General features: G+C 36.7%; 1 protein-coding gene across 2 annotated transcripts in view; it reads right to left on the minus strand.

Moving 5' to 3' along the window:
• ADK (adenosine kinase) overlaps positions 1 to 25,542 on the minus strand; it is a 258,375-nt gene that overhangs the window by 41,691 nt on the left and 191,142 nt on the right. For both annotated transcript variants that reach the window (XM_072339917.1, XM_072339916.1), the window contains exon 8: positions 646 to 681. In XM_072339917.1, the coding sequence (XP_072196018.1) occupies positions 646 to 681 (36 nt within the window). The remainder of the gene's footprint in view (positions 1 to 645; positions 682 to 25,542) is intronic.

The following is a 25,542-nucleotide window of genomic DNA, read 5'->3' on the forward strand; positions in this document are numbered from 1 at the left end:
AAGCTCTGAGAATTGCTGTAAAATCAACAGTGTTTACTTCTAGAAAGTAGGGAATCGAGCATTTTTAGAGCACAGATGGAAAGCACCAACTCGAATCTGTTTTGAAACAGAAATTCCACACCACCCCTACGAAAAGCAGCGCGGTTTACATTAATCAGTACCTACCAATTTTATATACAACCTTTCTACAATTCATTTGCATAATGATAATCCGCATATGGCAGGGTTTAAGTTCTTTAAGCGGTGTTATATTTCTCTATTTAGTCTTGCCTCACCACTGCTTTAGCAGTGAATCCTTGTGGAGTGTAATGCAGCTAATGAGGTAGCTTTTTAACTGAACAAACTGACAGGTCCCATATCTGCAGAGGCAGCTTGAAACCGTGCCCAACCTCTCGGCTTCCCAAGAGGCTTTTCAAAATTCAATAAATAACATCTGTAGGCGATGTTGGGTGCAGACCTAGCAGAGTGCGTCATAACACTGAGCTGGCAGAACAAAGAAACCATGACGACTGCCAAGTTTCCATGGCAACCGCTGCGAGGCTTGGAGAGTATAATAGCACATCAATCATTGTCCAAAAGAACTTCATTATCAGCACGAAAAAAGCCTTTAGGATCTGTTTAGTGTGCAATTGTGGGTTAACTCACCTCAAAGCCTTGCTCTCTAGCAAAAGTGGCAGCTTCCTGAAATAATAAAAAAAGAACAGTTAATTATAAAGTGCTAGATAATGAAGAAATAACACATTTTGAAACTCATTCAGCCAGTTTTCCTTTTACTCGATTATCTCAATATCCCCACATACAGTTGTTCAATTCTGATAGTTGCACCCAAAGCTTCCCCCTCCTTCCCGCAGCCCAACAGCAGCACAATGTCAGCACGCTGCTCAAGTTCAAATAAAGAAGGTACAATATATGGTATTTTCCAGGCGAGGAAAGTTACTTCTGGACATAGGACTTTAAGTAGGAAATCACAATTTCAAATGCAGGCAAATATCCTTCAGACATATTTTGAACTGATATTACAGCGTTATCTCCATTGATGCACTTCAGGGGATACGGGTTTTTAAGCCATTTTAAAAAAAATCATTTGTCATCTACAGTGCATAAAAGAAAATAGGAGCACGAAATGTGTTCAAACCCTCGTGGTGGAATCAGATGAGCATTTTAAAACACTCTGATGTCTTAATCACTGCTTTAGGCAATTTAACTACGTTCTTTTCTTCAAAGAACAGAGGAAACATTAGGGTATCAGAATGTCCTCATTTCTTATTTATATTAATTGGAGCAATTAAAATCTCTTTTGAAATAAAAGCAAGGAGACAGGAGACAACAGCAGTGTTTTTCCCTTATTCACTTTTTACCTCAGCATTGCAAATAATGTTGACAACGCTCAAAGTCTTTACATTTTAACTTGCAATCATCCAGATTATCTTTGCCAAGTGATATTAATAGAAGGATAAGACTTGAGCCTGAATAGAGAGCTGATCCAACCAAACAAAAATAACTACCGTACCGCACCATTTAAGGCCAGCATCCCTATGACAGCTTTAATGCTGCAGAAAATACATACTCGTGGATCTGTACGATTTGCCAATTTGGGGGCAATCTAAGAATCCAAAGTGGGTACAATTGATTATAACAACAGTAACTTGAGGTTAATAAAATGCGATCAGCTGAAAAGCACAACTCCTCAGGCTGCTTCTCTGCAGAAACATAAGGCTGACCGGGTTAGCCTTAGCTGATGTTGACAGAAAAACTGAATCATGGTCCTGACAATTGGGTGCGGGCAAGGTTAGCCACTTTGACAATTTACTTACAATTGAATTCCTTCTTGTACATCACACAGTCAATGACATTTGCTAGCCTGGCTGTCAAGAAGGAGCGTAGGGTTCAAAGATATCATGCAGTGTTTTCCTAAAGCAGCATGTGATTAACAAAGCCCATGCTCATATGAAAAAAGGAGCCTGCGAGCTTCCACTATACAGTGATGCACTTACAATGAACCACAGCACAATCAAGAAAACCTCAAATGGGACTCGGACACAGAAAAAAATCCCACAAAAAAAAAAAAAAAAAAAAAAAAAAAGAAAAAAAAAAGGAATAAGAGAGAGCGATAAGGAGGATAGAGAATAAGAAAATAAACTAATGATCATGTAAGGCAGCCAAATAACTTCTGTAACCTCAGGTTTTTGGTCATGTGAGTGAAATTGGAAGTTGCACTGATCTGTCCTAAGGGACTTCTTTAATTCCCCAAGGCAGTGGGACATTAACATCTGTGTTAAACTATTGTTTGGGCAGGAAACTGGACACCACTACATTCTTACATCTGTGAAATAAAAGCTATTCCAGTTAAGTAGTACTTCCTTATGTGAGAGACTTTGAGAGAATTCATCTTAATTTTCTGTTCTGGGGCACCCATGCATAGCAGATGTGGTTTGAAAGACCTGGCTCTTCCACAAGAAAGTACAAATGGATTGCACATTTGGCAAAAAGCATCTTATCTTAGGATTTTCCTGCTGGAGCTTTGTCTTTTAGCCTGGTCTGTTGCCCAGCTACATGAGCAATGGTAGCCAGCACACAATCACAGGTTGACCCCTAATGTAAGGGGTCTGTATGTGCCAAAGAACAACAGCAATCTTAATTTTCTTCTCTCCTGTCAACTAAACCTCACAACACCTCCTGAGCAGCCTCCTCCGGTAAGGAGCCTGCAGCTCCCTGAGAATCCATGTTTTCCAGAATTAAAGGCCCTGAGAATTAAGGCCCTTCGAGAAAAAAGGAGAGAAAAGCTCAAAGCACTTCTTTAGAGGCTGTGGTTTGGTGTTTGCAAAATGGTGAGAAATGTTCGGCAGGCCCTGAATGCAGGGCCAGTTCAAAGTAAATTAACCAGATAAAAGCAATGAGGAGCTTTTAGTATCTATTCACAATAACAGTGAGAACAGGAAACAAGCAGACCCCATCTGTGCAGCCTTAGGGCACTTCATACTGAGCCTCACGTACCTAATAGAGTAGTCAGGTTAAAATCGAAGTGGCTGTAACATGTGGAGACTGCTGGGGTTACAGCGGCCAGCCAGGGCGTTCCCTGATGCAGGTGATAATCAGTATGATAATCACTGTATTTACAGGCTTTCCATTTTATATCTGACATTGGAAATCACGGAGAAGGAGGGATTAAGGAAATAAACAACCTACACAGAAGCTTTACTGCTCCCCGGAGAATGCAGCATTTCCATTCATGCATGACATGCGACAACAGCAAAGCAAAACAGCAACAGAACAGAATTTTCTTAGGAGGCTTCATTTCATGTCAGGACTTCTTTTGGTTCTGATAAACTTTGGGTGTTATTCATTCATTACTACAAGTCAGCATTTTCAGATCTATTTTCCATTTGTGTCTACAGTGCATCTCACTTCATAACGCTCTATCCCCCACCTCCCTTCTCTTAAAAACTAAATATATTTTAAACGCTCACAAACCTTTTTTATATCGTCTTTTTATCAATCACAAGAGCACATTTGTTTCTGTACCACCTAATTCAGAAATGGGATTTGTTAAGTTATGAAACATCATTTGGCTCCTGCCATTTTGGAAAAGAATTATCCCCAAACCTACAGTCACACAGAAGTAAATAGCACACAGTGTCATTTAATGGAGTAACACAATGTCATCAAAGTCAACACACACCCTCTCTTTGCACAACAATGAGCAGTTTACACAGGAAAGCAAAATAAACAGACAACAATAAAAAAGACAACTTCCCCCAGTACTGGTCTTGTTGTTACACTTGACTCTCTTCATAGCTGAAAACGACCCCCTTTTTGCACATATTTTGTTGCTGTTGGAGCCCCAGCATTTAGTAAATTGAGCCACCTATAGCTTACACTCCATCAGTTGTAACAGAACTTGTTAGAATTTGGGGCCCTTTTATCATCAGCAATAGAAGTACCTTGTTCACAAGTAAACCAAAATACACCCGCTTAACAAAGGAACCATTAGCTTCTTCACCCTCAGGAATTAGCCACTGTGTCAGGAGAATTTGGGGATTATAGACTTAAATTGGCACCACTTCAATAACTGCATGTTCATTTTGCCATAAGACACTGAAGGCTCACTATGTATTAATTCTTTGTAGGTACTAATATTTGATGATAAGCTGGCCAAATTTTAGCCCAAATGCTAACAACATGCATTTTGGGTTAAACTGCAATGAACAGCATTTAAATTCACATATTTCTGAAATTAGATGACAGAAGACTGTTCCAAAAGCATCACCAACAGTATTATCTACAATACGCATTTTAACCTTTATAAAGAGGAAAGGAGCACTGTAAACTAAATTTGCACTTCATTGCTGAAATCAACATTATCTCATAAAGAAATGATAAAACAGCAGGACAGCAATGATACCTTTGCACACTGAATGCACTTTCCGTAATTACACAAGAACACAAATGCAGGAGATGCCGGAGCTAATCGCATGCCTCCATCCTTCTTGGTAGGGGAGGCATCTTGCAGAATAACCTATCACTCACATGTTACAGCACTGCTCTGTTCAGCCCCCTCTCTTGAACTTTCTTTAACAGCCTCTCTTCCTTGCTACTCTCCCACCCTTCCAGATCACATCCCCTGCTAAAAAATATAAGAAAGGAAATGAAAGAAAAGAAACAAAAAACCAGGTTTGGATGGAGTTCCCATCCCAGCAACCATTAACCTATTGATTTACCCAAAATAAGCCCCCCAAAAGCAAGCTCTGTTCACATATCCAGGAATACAACCCCCTTTCTCTGCACAACTACTCTGTGACTCAGTCTCCTTACCCCATCCCATAAATCAACAAAATCTTAGCCACCACACACTTATACAACATGAATAACTGCAGAGGAAGATGCCTGCACTGAATTAGAGGCATCAGGAAAAATGAACAAAACAACAAGAAACAAGCAAATAACAGCAAATAAAAACCAGCAAATGACTATCTGGACCATCCATGGGCTGTCTGCATTTGCTGGAACCACTCCTACTGGTGCCAGCCATGTTTGATTACAACCTGAATAGTACCTCTACCACTATGCTTCTTTTTCTGCTGCTGTCTTCTAAAAATCTATCTTAAACGTTTCTTTCTTCAGCTTCAGGGTATTGCTGTTGTAAAACTGCCTATTGAGAAGTATGAACAGTTAGTTTTCCTCTATTTACAGTTTCCTTTAACACATCAAAGGCAATGGTATAGCCATTTAGGACTATCAAATCACCGATGAGTTCATCTCTAATCCTGGTATAACTTTTTGTTCTTTGTTTTCTCTGGCTTTTCTACAGCCTGTTGTGTTTGCTGAAACAAAGTGTTAGCAGTTGTGCAAATCTACTCTAACATCCAGACCCTGTTATCTAAATGAAACGGCTGACAGCAAAGTAAAATAAGCAAATGAGTACCTGGGCAAGACCCATTCAAGTGATGTACACTGATATCCACAACCTAATTCTGCACAAGATTGACTCAAACAGTAGAGACAGGTGCTAAAGACTTGTGTTTCTGAAATAGATGTTTTAATATATGATTTCTTAACATAAAGTAAAGCTTTCTAAAATGACAATTGAAAAGAGGAATAAAAAATGTTATTTTTCTCACCATACTAGAGACATGAAAGTCTTCTATTTCATTATAATAAAACTACAAACACTTTTAATTCAGCTTTCCTTAGGCAAACACATTTGTCTTACCTATTACTCTGTTACCTTGTCACTTTTACATTGTCATCTCTCTTCCTAACACAGAACTTTCTTACAAAACTCTGCTAGCTGAGCTACACTCTCTGCTACACTCCATAGGTACTGATAATCTCTGGTCTCAGCAGTATGCTTTGTTCAGTAATTCCGAATACAAGCCCTTAAAAGTCACGTTCTTTTGTTAAAAGCTCCCTCTTATTATGTGAGATTAGTCATTCATCAGCCATACAGTCATGAAGAATACTACTGTTGAGATCACTGCAAGTCCCTGGTTTTGGTATTTCTTTCACAAAACACTCACTGAAGTGTGGGAGCTAAGCCAGTTTTTAAGGACATGGACTAGTAAGCAGCGCCATGACATGTTTTGCACTCCTCCACCTCCAGGCCAGTTACACTAAATATGATCCTGGAAATGGCATTTGTCTCAAGGCACAGATATGACAATGGATTTCCAGTCGCTACCTTTGGATTGCAACGAAGATGTCAGACATTCACTCACTAACATCATGATACCACTCTTTACTGAGTATGCAACAAAAAGCCAAACTTGAGCCATTTCTTGAGACATTCAAGATCAGGCTGGGTGGGGCACTGAGCAACTCCATCTAACTGTAGGTGTCCCTGTTCACTGCAGGGGAGTTGAACTAGGTGACCTTTGAATGTCCCTTCCAACTCAAATGATTCTACGATTCCACGAAATAAAGGTGCTGTCAAAGCTGGGGTAACAATAGTCATAACATACCAAAAGAATCAGAGGCAGACATTGTTAGACTACTTGATCAGTTGAAAACATGACTTCAACTATTATCATTCTGTTATTTGAAAATGAATTGATAGAAAATGTATAGAATATAGGTCCAGCTGGATCTGTTACCTTTAGTGCCAGCAGTACAGCTACTGCAGCTTGTGAGAAGTTACACACAACCCTCTTCAATTCACTGCATAGCTACCAATAGTTACTCAAAATTCTGAGATTGTCCTATGCAGCTTTGCGTGTCACTGTAATCTGATTTTAAAGTCAGCTATCACTACATCTCACTGTATAAAAGCAGTACAAGCTCCTGTGCCTTTATTAAAAGATGTCCATTTATAAAGGTCAAGAGGTGAATGAAGTTTTACTCTTTTTCCCCATCCTCCAGAAACGCCTTCTTCAATATGGGTCCTATGAGAGTTTGAGATATAGAAGTTTAAGGAACCACTCAGCATATTTTCTGAAACAAATGCATGTCTGATGAAATTTTGCTACTGCTGATAAAGTTTGAGTGATACTTGGGGATGTGTTACAGGAATAGAATGCGTGAGTATTATTTTCCTTTGATAAGCACTAATTCTTGATTGGGTCAGTAGGGTACACCTGTTCACATTTGAGAAGATCAATAAAAGCTGGTCACAGAAAGGACAAACCCTGCAGACAGCCTGGGAACCAGCACCAAGAATCAGCAGTATCTGAACAAATATCTACCCCTCACTGGGTATTACCGAAGAAAGCACAGCTGGCATCAGTTGCATGGGTAGATTATTGTAAAGGAATACCAAGTGTTTTTTTTTTTCCTTCCTTTACTTCCACCATGAGTAGTCCCAGATCTGAAAATTGCTTTTTTTTTTTTTTTTTTCACAAAGGATAGCAAGGATTTCTTGCAAAAATATTTCTAAAATATTTTTTCAGTTTGCTCGAATAATATGAAATACACTGGCAAATCTAACTATATAACTATAACTACCTTCACGCTGTAAGTGAAAATATAAATTAATAATAGTGAAATGAATAATCAGAACAAGTAGAAATGCCATATGGGATTAAAGTTGTAATGTTCAGAGGGGGTTCTGGCATTCTACCAGAGGGTTTTGTATGAAAAAGCATAGTGTGAAAAGAATGAAGAAAGGAAATGCATTTCTTCTCCTGCTTGGGTTCACGCTGGAGCATCTGTATTACACACAATTTGTTAATATTCAAGTTATTTATTCTCCTACTTATGTTATTACCAGAACTATAGTTCCTGCTAGAATTTTCTATGGAAAAAATCATCCTGAGCCGGAGTGTAATGCCATAACAAGGTCTGCCACAGCTGCAGCAGTGATATGCCTCTGAGCCATTTTGAAATTTTATGACGGATAAAAAGCTATTACTTATATCTCTACCCTACATCCTTACCTAAAGAACTGAACTGGTTCTGACTGTACATTTCTCTCTCCTCGTAGATTATAAGCATCAAATTAGTGAACTTCCTTACACCATCTCTTTATACAAATGTGCCTATCGCTATCTTAAAAAATAAAATGCATCATGATCAGAACAGAGAGACTCCTTCTTTAATCATCACCAAAGGAATAGAACATAATAAAAATGAAAACAAACAATAAAACGAATATAATAGCTAGAGGATAAGAGTTTTATACACATATAAAAAATAAAAGATATGTGCTATCTTTTGAAGCCTTTAATACTGCACATTACTGCACATTACATACTGCTCTTTGTACTAACCTTCTGGCTGAAGGATGACAAACAGAAATAAAAGATTGCATCATTTCCAACAAGGCCTTCCATGATTGCAACCACTCACAGTAGCCTGAAATCACTGACAAGATATTCTCATCTAGCAATTTCAGTTGAAGAGAATAATCAGATACTGTGCTAAATGTGCTGGGATACAACAGGACATGTCTATTCTAGCTAGAAGGTTAACACATTTTTAGCAGTAGAATTTAGCTGTTTTCTCCACTTTGTTTTGCACCATGTCATGCACAGACATTTAGAATTATAACTAAGACTATGGCATTGGAAACTCCATAAAGAATAATCAATACATAACTCGCTTCACGCGCTAGACTTGCACTGCTTTTTAACCTTAGCAAGAAAAAACAACTGCTCACTACAATCTCCAGCAATAACACTAACTTTTAAACACAATATTATGCATTAATTAAATTCAACCCAGTTTTCTTATAGGTTCTTATTAGAGTCTGTTGTGCTGTTGCACACTAATTTGATGATGCACTTACCTGTGTTCAAGATCCAGATATTCAAGTTTTCTCGTGTATTTCCAATGTTAGGTACCGAAAAGAAAATCCTTGTTCCCAGTCTGCACTAGCTGCTCTCTCACAGCATGGTCTTTGCATGGAACTGCAACACTGCAATCTGACCACAGGTAGGTCACTGTAGTTCCAAAAGAACATGAGCTCTAATTCCTGATGTGACTAAGGCACTTTTAGTCAGATGGGTTGCTAATTTCTTGAACCATTAAAAAAATATATTGTAATAGTTACAATTAGTATTTGTCTGCTTCTGACCTATAACTGCTTGAGGACAAGTGCCTTCTTGGTATGTTTGTCCCACTTCTTAAAGAAGCCAAACCACAATATTTTGAAGAATTGTTACAGAATCCTAAGTTGAGATTGGAAAGGACCTTTGAAGTTCATTAGTACAACCACTCTCTCACACAAGGTCAGCTAAAGCAGGTTGGCCTAGACTGTTCTGAATATCTCAAGGATGGACTCTCCACTGCTCCTCCAAGAAACTTTTAAAATCTGACCACCCTCACAGTAGTGAGTTTTTTTCATTATGCTTAAGGAGAGTTGCCTATATTTCAGTTTATGCTGTCTCTTGTCCTGTCACTGAGTATCACTGTGAAGAGCCTGGATCCATCTTGATTATCACCTCTCACTAGGTATTTACATGTTAATAAGATCCCTCTGAACCTCTACTTGAGGCCCTCAGCTTCTCCTTACCTACTTGGTCTCCAGCCTTTCTTGATGCATGAGTCTATTTTTTCCCCAGGTAAAGTACTTTCCAATTTCATCTGTTGAACTTTATGAGATTCCTGTCAGCCCATTTCTCCATTCTGTCAAAATCTGACATTAAAAACTTGACATTATATTTTGCTTTAAGATAGTAGCTACTGACTGGAAGTACAGGATAAAATCCATGCTGGGTCTAGGTAGATGGGGAAGGACCATGTCAAAGACTTTACTGATGAATAAAGGAAAGTTATGTGATTGTTAGGATGGAAAAAGATACAACTAAAAAAACCAAGCAACTAACTGCAGTCACACAGCAAGGCTTCTATGAGTGAAACAGAGTAAGCTGCTACAACAAATAATCAGAATCTATCAGAGACCATGAAGAACCTTCTTCCCAGCTTCTGCTGTCCAAAGGGCTAATGGCATTCAAAAGGAAACCAAGCTTGAAGAAAACATGCAAGTCTACTAATGTCTGGACTACTGAACTTTGCCTAAATTTTTACCTCACGTTGATTTCAAGAAGCTTGGCTTGATTTGGGCTGCATAAATTCGAATGATCTATAACCAATTTCTTCACACATTCAAATCACTCTTCCTCCACTATAATTGCTTCCTCCTTTAAGAATTAGATCATGGCTACCCTACTCGTTGGTTTTGTCACCATGTCTTCAAAGATTAAAGTGAAATATTTTCAAGAAGTGAGGTTCAAAGTTCCTCTACCAGAAAGCAACTATACATTTTCTTGGCATTTCTTTCTACTTTTACGAAATCACACTCTCATTGAAAATAAGAAAAATTATAAAGGAAAGAATAAAAAATGATGAATATTTATGATTTGCTATATAAAAAAAAAATCAAAATTAAATAATGTGTGAAAAACTGCATTCCTGCATCGTCTTTCAACTATGTGACAACTTATTCATTAAAAGTGTCATTTTCACAATGCATTATAACACGGATAACTGTATACAAACCTCTCCCTTTCAAAGATCATAGCACTGGATATACTGGAGATATAGTAACAAGAAACTGAATCCACTGCAGTTTTGCCTGTTGGGTATTTGCCTTCCCTGTTAAATTAACTTTATGTGCATATGTATATACATACACACACACACACATATATATATATATAAAACTTTCCCAAATGCATACGTATAGCTCATTAGAAAACAAAGTAAGGTGTTTTTTTTTTTTGGTTTTTTTTTTTTTGGTTCTCTACCTGTATCCATTTTTTGTGGTGAAATTACTGTAGTACACATTAGAGCTACAACGAGGAGAAAAAAAAATCCACTCTGGAATCACAGCACCTAAACTACCAAAACTTACTGGCTCTTCGAAATTTTCTGAGTTCCTGAAGGTTATGAAGATCCCCAACTATTGTTTCATATATGCTAGTTACATCAGCATTCATGTTTAACAGCACTGATGTGTCTTTTTATTACTATGAAATAATTTCACCTTAGTAGTGTGTAGTAGAAATTAATTAGTATCTGTTCTCTCTTAAAGATATCATTTAATACATTAACTAGCTGTAAAACATTTATGTGCAAATAGATTTTTCTTGCAGTGTTATGACTGAGAATATGATCTACCTACTATGAACTATTGATCTCCAGTTTATAGATTCACACAGTTAACTTAAGTGAAAGTAAAATTTCATCTCGGTTCACATGAACGGGAAACGTAAGATTTGAACAAGAGAAACCTTTCACTTTTGACTGTGCTCTTTTCCCATACAGCAGTTCTCTAAATCTCTGCTAAGCAAGGACAATCTTCTGATGGCATCAGCTGTATATTCTATAGGATCATAAAGGTATGTCACAGTTTTCAACCAGTAATGCTTTCAAAGATTTCTACATTCTCTATATAGTTCCAGACTCAAAGAACATTTTTTAATCCTCACCTTTACTTCAGGACAGTCACTACTTACAACTCCAATTCTGTACCTTTAAAATGCTACATTTATTTTAGGATTTGTCTAACAAACATTTTTTAATTACTGAAATAACAGCTTGACATTATATCTTAATATACAGTTATATTTTTACTTAATTTATGTCGGTGTATTGTAAATGAAACCTGAAAGGTACCTAAAATTGTACCAGATCCACTTCCTATTTTATTACATGATAAATCTAAGACTGCAAGTTATCCTGAAGCTGAAATTAGCAATGGTAGTAATGGTAGTAGCAGTAATTCAGTTTTGGACAGGTTATTTTTAGCTGCATTCTTGCTCTAGCCCATCACTACAGATTTCTCACACCTCCTGAGTGCTTAAAAGTGTAAACAATCTTTTTCTTTCCTTCTGTCTGTAGCATTATATTTGTGTTTAAATATAACAGAAGCTATTGCAATCTAGTTTGTCTCATACTTTCCAATACAAGAAAAGAAATACTTGCAATTTTTTCCATGATGCTGCATCTCTTTTATTTTATGCAAAAATTGAAAAGAGCTCTGGGGTCAGAGTAGTACCACTCTTCTACTCAGATTGCATCCTGATTTGGGCTCTTGAAAATTTATTACTTTCTCTAATATGAGCAATAAATCCTTGTCTAAATACCATACAACAAATGACTGGGAGCATTTTAAAACACTGCTATTGAGCTGACAGAGCAAAAGTGGTTGAAATAACAGAACAACACACACTGAATTTGAAGCTTTTTTAAAAGACAGATATTTAGGGACTGGAAAATGAAGCTAGGACTTCTGAAAAGTGGCACCAATTTGTAGAATCTCCTTCTTTTGATGTTGTTTTTCCTAAATGAGTTTGGAGCAATGTAGAACCCATATAACATAATAAAATGTAATCAAGTTCTAAACAATAAGCTAGGACATATTCAGCACCAGCAGACATACATATCTCCCTAATTTCTTGTCTCCTCTCAAATTTTTGCATCACACTCTCCTCTTTCAGTCCAGTTTATCGTCTCTAAATTATGTTTCAAAAAGTCACATGCTATGTTTTGAAACTTGCCATGCTCTAAAAGGCATTTTGATCTTAGGTTTAGACCATGAAAACAAACAATTTATTTAGTGTCTGGCTGGCTCACATGGTGAGCAGTGAACAGTTTGTGGAGGATACTGTGCTAAAAGTGTCACTTTTAAAAAATAATATTGAAGCAGTTCTTTACAAACATGGCAGTTGTCCAAAGCACATATGGAACATTAAATATAACCGTAAAATTTTATGCACCAGATTTGACCAAGGTCTTGAGCTCTAATTTATATTTTCTCCATTTTGCTGGAAGACTAGCTGCATTTGATAAAGCTACTTCATAAGGACTCTGTTCTCCTAACATTTACACATCACACATCTGGACTTGGAAAGGGAGTTTGAGTAATAGAGCCAACTAATGCAGATCTTGTTTACGTTATGTGCAATTACTCTTGTGTCATGAATCTCCCTGGGATATCAGAATGTGCTGAAGGCACCCAAAGAATATGTACGTCAAATAAGAGTGCATAAACCTGGGCGTTTATCCATAAGTTCCTTATACGTGATCACGTAAGAAAACCAATGGCATTTGTGTTTCCTATTAATGTTTCAATTCATTTTCATTAATTATTTGTACATAATTAGAGCTGCCCTTGGTGCCTGAAGATCTCTGTTTGGATTGCTTTTCTCTCACAACTTGCTCACTGCAGCCAAGGGAACTAAGTGATGGCAGTTGCAACACTCAATTCAGTTACATAAACACATCATCCCTGCCAGATTCCCCTGCGGTGTTCCCATTTCATGAAATAAGTCTCTGGCATTTAGTAACGTACTGTACCAACAAGTTTCTTTTCATGTGACAAAAAATTAGGTCCTCTGCTCCTGGCAGCAGAGAGGCATGTGTGTGAACATGTCTCTGGAATCCACCCCAGCCCATGTGGCTGCACCAGCACAAGGTCAGAAAAAATAACACTTGAGTAGCTGCAGAACAGGAGTTGGTCACCAGATTTCAAGAGTAAAAAGACAACCTCAATCCAGAAGATGAGGATGGCTTACTCCTATGTGTGTTGCAGAGGCAGCACACGTGAACGCACATTGTATCTTCACCATAAACAACAGGAATGTACTATCCTATTGAGAGTATTGCCAATGATGATTAAAAAGAAAAATCTGGCTGGCTTATTTCTATAGGCGTACAACTTTTTAACATTACAGCTGATACAAATACTCTTGACTATGAAAACAGTTTGTGGTGAAAGTGCAGAGAGCTGGAGAGTTCTATGTTATGGTATTTTATATAGCACCAACAAGATAATAAATAGCCAAGATTTTGTTTTGTTTCTGAATTTAAACTTAAAATGAAGGCAAATATTTTCTTGACCATCATATATTATTTTCCTGTAACACTTCAAGTAGGTACCAACATCCCAAACAAGATTAAAGGTTAAGTATATACTAGAAGAGTCTTTGCTGATATGAACCAGTGAACTTTTATCTCAGTGGTAAAGGATTTACAATACCAGGGATGTTGGTAACCAGAGATTCACTTGCACCAATTGCTTTTAACCATAAAATGTTTTATAAATCAACGTCTTACTGTTTGTTTAGAAAAGCGTGCAATACTCTCAACATCTACTTTCAGTACTTGTGCAGGAAATAATCATGGTTCAAGTAGCACATGGGCAGTATGTATTCCAGAACTAGCGAAGAAATCTGGTGACATTGTCATTGCTATGGTAACTATACTTCTGTAGTGAACACTGAAGTAAATAGGTACATAAAACATGTATAAGTTGTCACTATATAAGTTACTGCTGCCCTGGAGCTGCAGTAATTTGCTTCCTTTAAAATAGTTAAATCTTGCTCTAAATGCCTGTTATCTTGCAGTGTCCTATTATTTCAAGAAGATGACAAGGCTCTTCTTAGATAATACAGTGCAAACATACAAGCAGATTAATTTATCAAGAAAAGAACTTTCTGAAGAAGTAATTGATTGGCCTGTAATCAGCAATGTATGAACAACCTTCTAGTTTGATGAGGGAAACCACTCCCAGGCTCTTTTGTACCAAAGCAAAGTTAATCCAATGTGCATACTTAGAAACAGGAAGGATATTTCTCCACTTCTGGCAAATACAGAGCCATTTTTGCATAGAAAACTCTGTCTTACTTTCTCAAGTTAATCTGTTATTCTTTTGTCTCCTCCTCTCCCCACACAACCATAGCTGAGATGTGCAATTAAGAAAAACCCAGTCTGGACACAGTCCCTGTTTAAGTTAACAGAAATAATACGTACAAAAATTTTGCTCTCCTGTCATGTCCTTCATCATGTGCAATTTTTTGGTGGAGAGAAGTCCTCCTTTTGTCCCCAGCTGAGCAATATAGCACATTTTTTGGACTCTTCATGCACAAACTAATTTTGAAACAGTTAAAGCAAGCTGCCTTCTAATACACAGTGATGTTGAACTGATATTCAGGGAAAAGGAAGTACAGTTGTCTTCCAATTTAGACCACAATTGCAACATTGACCAATTAAACCAGTCTATCCATGGCACAAAATAAAGGCAGGCACATATGACATTCTTTGGATCCTTTGGGACTGTTTCCTTGGGTTAGATTACACATATAGCTTCAAAGTCTTATGTTGCTGAAAGAAAATGAATAGTGCTTTGTGACAGCTGAATTATATCATCATATCAAATGGATTAGGATAGTCACAGAGACTTGGAAGACCTAGAAACTCTCACTGATAAAGCAGGTAAAGCTGAATAAGTCTTTCATAGAACATACACCAGTGCATGACCAGTGACAGGACAGACATCTCAGAATCCAGCTTCTGTGAGGGAAAAAAATGATGGCAATAATATTTTATGTATGTATGAGGAGAAAACATCTGCCTTAATGTATCATTGATGTTCTGATCATGTCTCCGTAGATAATACTAAGTTCTGCTTTTCAAAGTAGAGATCTGATCTGTGCTTACTATAAGAAGTAACATGCTTTGAACATACTTTCTGAGTGTACCAGAACTTTATGAGTCCATTGGTTACTCGGTATTTTACCACAACTGCCACCATGAACTGCATGCAAAAGAATTTCATAAACCTGACAGAAGTAATTACTGGAAATTGGACAGACAATATTTAAGGACAGAAAATTGAGCAAATTAACAAAGATGAACTAAATCTAGAAGAACTACAGTTGGGCAGGTAACTTTAATATGAGATCACTAAGACGTCAGACAAAATAGTCACCCGCCAGTTTTCACTAAGGGTTTTACAAATCGTAAAAGATTATCAATGAGAAAGAAAGTCAAGCATCATGTTTTGGTTTCTTACTCTGACATTAACTCTCAGAAATAAAATCTCTGTTCTAAAAATGTGGTCACACCTCCCTAGGCCTTTTCTTTAAAATATTCCCTGTGCCACTGCTGCCTCCACTCTGCTGTGCAGAGGGAACTTGAAACTGAAGATACAATTCTGACCAAGCAGTGAGGTTTCCTTCTCTCTGTGGCAGTAAATTCTTAAATCAACTCAGGCTGTAATGTGCAACTTTGAATGAATATAACTCTGCAAATAAGGATCTGATTTATCAGTAATACTCTCATTTCATTATGTTGCTCTCTTGATAGAAAAGGTACATACGCACAAGTTAACAAATTGGTGCACTGTGGCTGTTTTTCTAATGCTCTTTTATATCTGTAAATCTGTTCTTAAGAGACAACATCAACACAAAATGATTTAAGGTTGATACTACTCAAAAGAGACAGTGTTTTTGCATGGCCGTGTGCTCCCTAGGTTTTTTTGTTTTGAGTCCATCTACCATATACACAAATTAAAACAAACAAACAATAAAAAAAAAAAACTAGTAATAATAAGAAATAAGTAAAAACTGAAAATGTGATTGTCCCACTCTGCTCCGCACTGTGTAGCCTCACCTTCAGCACTGGGTGCAGGTCTGGGTGACACAATATAATAAGGACATTCAATCATTAAAGAGTGTCCAAAGGATGGCTATGAAGATGGTGAGGGGTCAGGAAGGGCGGCTGGGGTCCCTGGGTTTGCTCAGCCCAGAGCAGAGTTGCTGAGGGGAGCCCTCATGGCTGCTGCAGCTCCTCACAGGGAGCAGAGGGGCAGTGCTGAGCTCTGCTCTGTGTGACAGTGACAGGACTCCAGGGCAGGGGCTGGGACATCCCAGGACTTGGGACAACACTCTCAGACATAGGGTTTGAGTTTTGGATGATCCTGTGTAGAGTCAGAAAGTTTTTTTAATGAGATTTTACTCCTCCTGTACTTCATCCTTGAAAATGGCTGCTCACAAATGTACGTACTGCCAAAAAGTGATGACATGAAACTAAGGTGTGATTGTGAATTGAGGGACATTTTTCTCTTCTACGATAGTTCTTACAGAAGTCTATAAAGAGACATGATCAAATTTTTCTTTGAATTGAATATCTAATTGCAACTCTATAAATTCCATTTGTAAATTCACAGGTAACTTAATGATTCCTCCACCTTGGGATATTCAGTGATTCTACAATACATCAGATCAATAGAGAGTTAAATTCAGGGTATGACCCAGTAATTTCAGAATTAAGAATTGCGAGTATGTGCAAAAATTCTGAAATCTGTATGTATAAACTCAGCATTAATCTCATACTGAAAATAAAAAATCATCTCACTAAGATAAAAAATAGACAAGCAAGTTACTCATACAGTAACTCCAACCAGTTGCAAATTAAAACATACATGCACAAAGTCCAAATGTCCTTCAGGTCTAGTTCTCAACTAATGTAGTACCACAAACTAAAACAAAAAAAAAAAATCAAGGTTGTTATGTATTTTTACTACATACTCCTATTATTACTGCTCTTAATAGAAGGAGCGTAAGGACACGTACCCAAGACACAGCTTGTTAATGGCTCTTCTGTGCCGATAGAACACCAAGTCAAAAGCAACCTACTTCTCACAAATGTTGCAACACAAGTGCTAAAGCGACAGTACAGGCAAGCCAAACCTCCCCTTCCTTTGCTGTTTTGCACAAGACTTAGACAAGACTCATTCTTAACAGTTAAGAATGAGTATGCATTCTTAGCACACTATCTTTTACTCTCTTCTACTAGAATTTGCATTGTTTTAAAACACAGAGACTACTATTAAAAGTTGCTGAAAGTATTCATGCAGAAAGCTGAAAAGAGATTGACAGTGAATTTTTACTTATATAGCAAAGACTAATTTGTATTTTACGCTGTTTCAGCAGTCTTTGACTGTTTTCTTCAAAATCACTGGCTCAGTGGCACCATATGGAGCATGTTGAACTTCAGATACCAAGAATGTGTCCAAGATATATCTCACTCCAGTGTGTTAAAACATTCCACCCTGCAGCTGTCATTATAGGAATATAATTCATACCCTAAAGTTTAAAGAAAAACAGTGTAGCTTACTATGCTTACAAAAACACAAGACTTTTCTGGTTCCAAGTAACAGTCAGTAAATGGAGAGCAGTTAATCTTCCATACTGCTTTCTTAAATATTCAGAATTGTAACTTATCATGTACTGCTTTAATTCTGCATGATATTTAAGACTGAGAAACAAAACTAAGCGTGCAAAAGAATTACTAAAAAAAAATCCATAGTAAAGGGAATTGTATATCCAGATTTAGCATAGCCCATCATTACCTTTTCCTTTTACGTTGATTGCATTTCTTTTAAAAATGGATGTGTGAGACTACAGGGTAAGAACCCTAGCTACTTATTTTGGAAATGGCACTGATGAAGCGTATAATCATTTTTATGACATCTCATCTCTAGCCATTTCTTTGATCTTTTGTTTTTTTACCTCTTCTTAAAATGCAAGTTTCTTAGGACAATAGCTACTGCTTACTCTGGTTTTTACAGTGTATAGTACTAAAAACACCTTCTAGAAAGTTAACTGTTGTAACAATAAATGTAGCAAATAAGCAAGAAATAAAAATACATGATGGTTTCTTGGAAAAGCTGTCTTGGGATGTACTCATTACTCAGATGGTCAATTTGCTGCCAAGTAATGCAAGATGCCTTAAAAGCAAATCTATAAAATAATCTTACCATGTAAATCTATGACATATTCTGTATACGGCATATTTAAATGGAAAACTACTTTAGAAATATTTTAGGGATTTTTTCATGTGCCTTTGTCTGCAAATGCAGGAATTTGTAAAGGGCTCAGAGGAAAATATTTTGGAAACCTTCTAAGATTATCTAATAGTAGCTTATTAATAAATGGTAAGCTCATATGTAAGGTTTAATATTCTGGAGGCCTCCAAGAGCAGTTCTCTCTGTCTTGCTGACAAGATGTGGATCACCCCTGTCCAATATTGTCTGCCTTCCATTTACAGCCATCCAAGGACCAAAGATACTGATGTGGGCCTAAACACTGCATGTCTTAGGTCTCTAGTCAGTATAATATTAGGGAAGCATTTCATATTTGCAAGGATATTATAGGGAGCAAGAAAATTGAAAAGCTTTTCAAGAGACTGTTTACAACAGAAAGATGGCTAATTTGGGTAGTTCATAGCACATAAGCTGGCTGTGTTGAAACAGAATAGTAACTATTCTCAGTAATAGGCACTACTGAAGACCTAGTTAAACTTTCCACACAGGTGAGATAAGTGACATAAGATCCAGAGAAGTGTTTGTAAAATGTGGAACTAAAACAAGAAAACATTGCATAGTTACACAGAATTTGCATCTCAGGTTGTCGCTGGGTATGAAGTGTTTGACTCCAGAAAAACCGAATGCAATAAATAAATAAAAGCAAAATATACACAGTTAAGGAAACGTTACAAAAAGGTAAGCATCGTAACTAATTTAAATCAAGATCATAACATGTTAAGTGGATTGGGCAGATTAGTATAGACAGAATTAGTTACATTTGAAACAGTTTGCAAGGCAAATTGGATATATTTCAAATTTACTCTTGGGAATTTTACTTACGTGAAGTATAATTTTTCTTATTCATTATCCTGAAGAATTTATTGCAAGAGGTCTTATTAACAGATGAGGAAAACTGTAGCACTGAAAACAGTTGTTCAATTCTAATTTTAAAAGAAGTCATTAGAAAATTTTCCACATGCAGCATAAATTGTAAAATGACAAGAGTTCTAATTATCTGGCTAATCTTTTCTCAACTGCAGTATCTTTGCTTAAGGACCACTGGAGTGGCCACAAGTAATCACATCATCTATCCAGGACTGGGGCCCTGCCCTTTAAAAAAAATCTCAGCTTCTGGTATAAAGAAAACTGAAAGGAACCCTATAATGAGATGTTTACAGAAAAGTTATTAGTATTATTTTTTTTAAAAACTTTCATTAAGAAGTTGGCTTTTACTCAGAAAAGTAAAAGGATATTAAGTGTGGACAGCCATTTTGTCTCATTATCCTACCCTTTGCATTCAACCAACATTGTAAATCATTATTATAGCACTGAATGTGTAGATTTAAAACAAGAAAAAATAGGAGGTAAGCTTTGTGTTTCATTGCATGAGATACTATTCTAAAGATCATAATCCCAAATAACAGCCAAAAGAAAAATGTCTCCATAACTTACTCCTAAATTAAGCATCTTCCTGGTCTGATAACATTACTAGCCTGTTAAGATATACTCCAGTCACTTTAGATCTGTCCAAATGCCTTCTGAACTACCACATTTCTGTTAATATATGTTGTAGCATTCTACACAATGTATTTTTAAGTTCCAAATGACAAAGCAGATAAACTCATACTTAAGAATAGTAGCACTGATGGTTGATCAGAAAGAGATAACTGACATTTAACTTCCTACTAAAAAACCTCCAGCGCAGTAGGTGCAAAATGAACAAGTATGCTTAGAATCAAGTCTGATACAAGAAAGAAAAAAAACACACCTTATGGTACTTAATATCATTTCATTAGATCAAAAGGTAACTTTGGGATGACTTACCTTGTCACTTCCATGTCACGGTGCACTCTAAATAATAGGCCCACCTCCCACCAGTGTTACCTTTCAGAATACTTATGCATCTGTCCACCCACCTCTCAGATAATGCACATTCAGAGACAGGCTACAATTGGCCAGCATGAGGCTATGTCCTTTTTCAGCTCTTTTCACTAAATTAGATTCCAAGAGAAATGAATCTGGTTCCAGACGATGAGTGTTCTTTTTTGAGCTGTTAGATTCAGTACTTTGACTCATTATCGTAATTCATTTATACCAAGATGCAGCTCAACCCAAATCTGGCAGTTCCTTTGATGTTCAAATCAAATGCATAGCGTTTGGCAACTATATGTACAGAATTTAACTAGTCTGATCCATTTATCTGAAACTGGTATGAGTCCAAGACTACTCACAGATGCGTCTACTGGTCCAGTAGAAATTGCAATGGGAGGAAAAAGACATTAATCACAACTGTCTCAAAAAGGCATTTATACTGAATGCTGTGAGTAAGGGCTATCTGACTATCAAGCCACACAGGTCATACACGATCCCAAAAAATCTAAGAAAAACTTTCAGGTATACACTGATGGGGGAATATATTTGTGATTTCCCGCAGATTTAGAAATTTGTCTAGTTGCAGAAAGCTCATTTCCTCACTTTTTGGATGACATTTTGAAAAATTAACTAGGAATCAATACAATATTTTTGTAACCTTTATATGTATTTATGACTGATTGAATATGCTCTATTGTATAGTGCACATTCAGCTTTCCTTTTAATCACATAAATAGGAGTGACAAATTCATGTTTCAATTGAAAAATAAGTAAATTTAAATAATAAAAATACTCAGTATTAGCAACTCCAGTATCTTCATTCTAAATTCAAAATTAAAATATAGACTTTACTAAATAAAGTTTAGAGAAGTCAGTTTTAAATACCTTCAATGTACGCATCAACACATGAAGGAAAAATATGTTTACGCTGTTTACTTGCACCTAACATCTCCTCAGTAGTCTTAATGAAACATCCATGGTTTACATTTCTTCCTATCAAATTCTTAAACAGCAGGAATCTTAGTAACAGAAGATTATACAGCTGGATAGAAATTAGCAAAGGAGGGTTTAAATGCCTGGTTTCGCTCTTCTTATGAAGAAAGTCAGAAAAATGTAACTACTGTATAGCTGTGTAATCAGATGAGAAACTCTTGACAGAATAAAAACAGTACTTGAGCTATATAAACAAGTTGAAAGAAGGTGTTGATAGAGAAAGATAACGTAAGAAAAGAAACAAGGTTTAAACTGTAGTTTTTATAGAAGTTCTGTGTAACAGTATGGAAATATATATTAACATCATAAAGATATTGCCAGTTCTATTCCTAAACATTCAGAGTATGTTTTCAGTATTATTTCCCAATATAAGCTTTATAAAAAAATAAAATAATCAAAGCTGCTCTAATCGAGTCTGAACACAGTTTTGTACAATGACACGTGCACATTTTATACCCTTTTTCTAAAGCAGCTTCAGTATTAAAATTACTACATGAAACATTTACTCTCAGGCAGTCTGGAAAACACAGCTACTTTTATTCTCTGTGTATATAACATTATTGCATATTTTCTTGAAAAATTCAGTAGTGTAAGTACTTGGTCTCTCATCCAGTTATAAAATATTTCTCCCCACAGGATTGTCAAACTAGCTGTGTATACAGTTCCAAAATGCTGGATAGGCAACAGATGTTCAATGATGGCTAATCATGGGAGTAATACTGTGAGTGATATTAAATAGTTCTCCAAGGAACATTTCAGGCAGCAAGAAGGTGCCATAGTGGAGACTCTACCTGTGACACCAGAGGACAGAGAGATGCATAAAAACCATGGGAACAGAAGAGATACAACACAACTCACGTGAGAAGAATGGGGAAGGCTGGAACATCAAGCACATAAAGCAAGCAAACACCAGCTTTTTCTTTAAAGCCTGTGCAATCTTAAAGCGATCTCATTTTGAATTTTTTAAGACAAAAGTGCAATTACATGAGTTCATGTTATTTTTATAGGCATCTGACTCCTTGGTTTGTATGCACACTACTAAGATCTACTGAGCTATATACTGTACTCCAGCCATCCAGCATACTACCGTTAACTGAAAACAGTATTTTTCAAAGGATCTCCTAGATATTTCTGCAATACTCACTGCTCAATTATGATTAACTTTGTAACTCAGTGAGGTATGATGCTGTTCTCACCATGTTTTGGGGGAAGTGAGGCAAAAAGAGATAAAATTTAAGTAGTTGAAAGGAGAAAATTATTCTAACACTTTGAAAACCTGAGGATCAGCTTTTGGGAATACTCAAGTAATTATATACAGAATTACTTAAAGTCTCACTATATTACAATGCTAAAAATTTGGTACAATAAATTTCACCCTGTATATTCTGTAAACAAGAAATATAAGATTATAGGCGATCTTGACTGTTTTGGCTTAAAAAAGTGCTTCAGTCTTCACTAGAAGTTTGTAAAAAAGAAGAATTCAGTTCTTTAGAGAAGATCTATCTAAGAAAATTTCTATAACTAGTTTGTAAAACCAAAGTGGTTTTAACTTCTTCAGCTAATGAGGGAGAAGCCAATTATGTAAGTATCATTCACAGCAAAATCTCAATAGGAGTCTTGAGAACTGAATGAGACCCATTTCTTACAACTCCATTACCAAATACTCATGCCTCTGGGGTTTCTATGCAATTACTTTCATTGAAGACTAAGCTAAGTCAAAGCATTTTGTATTTGCCAACATAGCCACTTGTTACCTCAGGGCACTTAGTGGTCTGAACTTGCTGTAATGGTTCCTGCAGTCAAACAAACAAACACAAACTGAAAATGGAAAAGACAGGAAAGTGCTGGATTGTCACCGTTATCTTTGCATACTTCAGAAGCAATAAAGCGAGCTTACTTATTAGTTGTTTTCTGAGCGTGAGAGAATTGGCTTAGTTTGATGTGACAGCGAAAACTCAGTTTGGATAGGAAGGGGATGAGCTCTTTTCAGCCTCAAAGATGATCAACCAGTAAAGCAATGAAGTTATGGGATCCCCTTCAGTGATTTCCAAGAACAGTCTGGATAATTATCTGTTGGATAATCTAAATCTATTAGTGGTAGGTGCTGAAATAGGCCCCAACACTCATTCTTCCTATGTACTCTTCTTCCTTGCTTCATTGCAAAAAACCATGGAAACAAACTTACAAAGACCAATATCTTCCTTCCACTCCCCCTTCAAAAATGAACAAACAAAATCAACAAACAGACAAACAGAAAACTCACAGGAAAGTTTCTTACTCGCTTTTATCAACTCAGTGCATGCTACAGGCACTTTTGTATTATACTGCATTGTATTTTTTCAGCTTAAATTCTAGATGCAATGTTGCAGTTTGCTGTGGTGCAGGACATTCCTGACAGAAGATTAATCTGGCAGCGAGCTTGAACACATAAACTGCAACATTAAATTTTAAGATGAATTATCATAAAAATTAAAACTATTTAAAAAGCAAATTTGTTTCAAGCTGTCTGAAGGAATAGTACATACAGAAAAAAAACACACGTGCCCCATCCCTGGGGGTGTTCAAGATTGGGTTGGATGGGGCCCTGGGAAGCCTGATCTAGTGGGAGGCAACCTTGCCCATTTTGCATTCTCCATCTTGCAGGAGAGTTAGAAATAGATGATCTTTAAGCTCCTTTCCAACCTAAGCAATTCAGTGATTTGTACTTGGCATACCTGGCCATATTCATCAGCTCACAACATTTCAGGACACTATCAGAAGAAAAAAAGAACTCAGTTGTGCTTGTTCCTGGCTCTGCTGTATGACCTTGGGCAAGTAACCTCTCAATTGTCCACCTGTAAAACAGAGACAAGACTACACACCCACCTTCTTGGTTTATTCTGAGCTTTAATGTTTATGAAGTGCTATGAAACACTCTGGGAAGTGCTACAAAGTGAAAAGGGTTATCTGTCATCGTCAGTGAAACACAAGCTGCTGAAATGCAGTGAAATCTGCCTTCTCATGGGACATGTACAATCTTGAGCTGCATTCTGTACAGTATTCGTCATCTTAAAAGTATCTCAATGCTGTGTAGTATAAGAAAGGATAAATATCCCTAAGCATTCCAAGACAGTACTGGAAAATATTTCTGGTTTGAAGATGTGAAGCCTGTTGTAAAGTATGTGTTTCTTTTCTAAATACCTAGCTGTCTTCCATAAAAAGAAAAAAGCCATTTTTGAGATAGGATTCCTAAATTACTTAAATAGCTAGACATTAGCTGAAAGCAGCACTAAATATCAATTTAAATACTTGGCTTTCAATTTTCATTTCATTCATAATGTACTAGGTAAAATATACTAAAATAATTACTTGGTTATTACTCATGAATTTCAAAGCAGCAGCTGAGACAATGTAGATAAATAAGATGATCAACTGAAACAGAATGAATCACAACAAAATATGTTGTTGTATAAGGTATGATTAACTCCACAGTGATTCATATCATTTCAAGTAACAGGGCTTTTATCAATGACGGCTACAAGGTTGGGAAATGATTTAAAAGCATTTCATCTTAGAGAGCCACTGCAGTTCATAAGGTAGATGGGGAGAGAGGAAGAAGCAGATTCAGTGTCTGCAGCTGAATTAGCCAAAGGCATCTGTCCCACAGCACATCTTTACAGCATGCCACTGACATTATCAACCTCCCTTGTGCCAGAGATCCTCTCATTTTCCACTTGGCCACAATTTATTAGATTTTCAAACACTGAGAAAGTTAATTCTGTGAATTAAGCAGCAATATTTAAAGCAACAGCTTTCCTATAATCGAAAATGCATTATTTACACCAGGAAATAAGTGTCAAGATTCTACAAAGACACCAAAGGAAAATAACATTTATTTTTCCTCCACTCAAAATAATAATTCTTAATTCCCAGGCTCCTTCCAAAGCCTTTGCAGCAGTCTTAAATATGAAGACTTAGAAGAATAAATTGCCATCTGTTTACAGCAGTTTAGAAAAGCAAACGCAAGCAGCAGCTGACCTTAAAAACCTCTACCTGCTAAAAAGATGAGCTGTCCCCTAACAATTTTTGTCCCCATGTGTATTTAATAAACTGGGTCAGAATACCTGACTATGGTTTTTAACATAAGTGCAAACTCCCCATAAGGGAACATG

This window comes from Excalfactoria chinensis, chromosome 6, assembly GCF_039878825.1.
Source record: "Excalfactoria chinensis isolate bCotChi1 chromosome 6, bCotChi1.hap2, whole genome shotgun sequence".
Taxonomy (NCBI): domain Eukaryota; kingdom Metazoa; phylum Chordata; class Aves; order Galliformes; family Phasianidae; genus Excalfactoria; species Excalfactoria chinensis.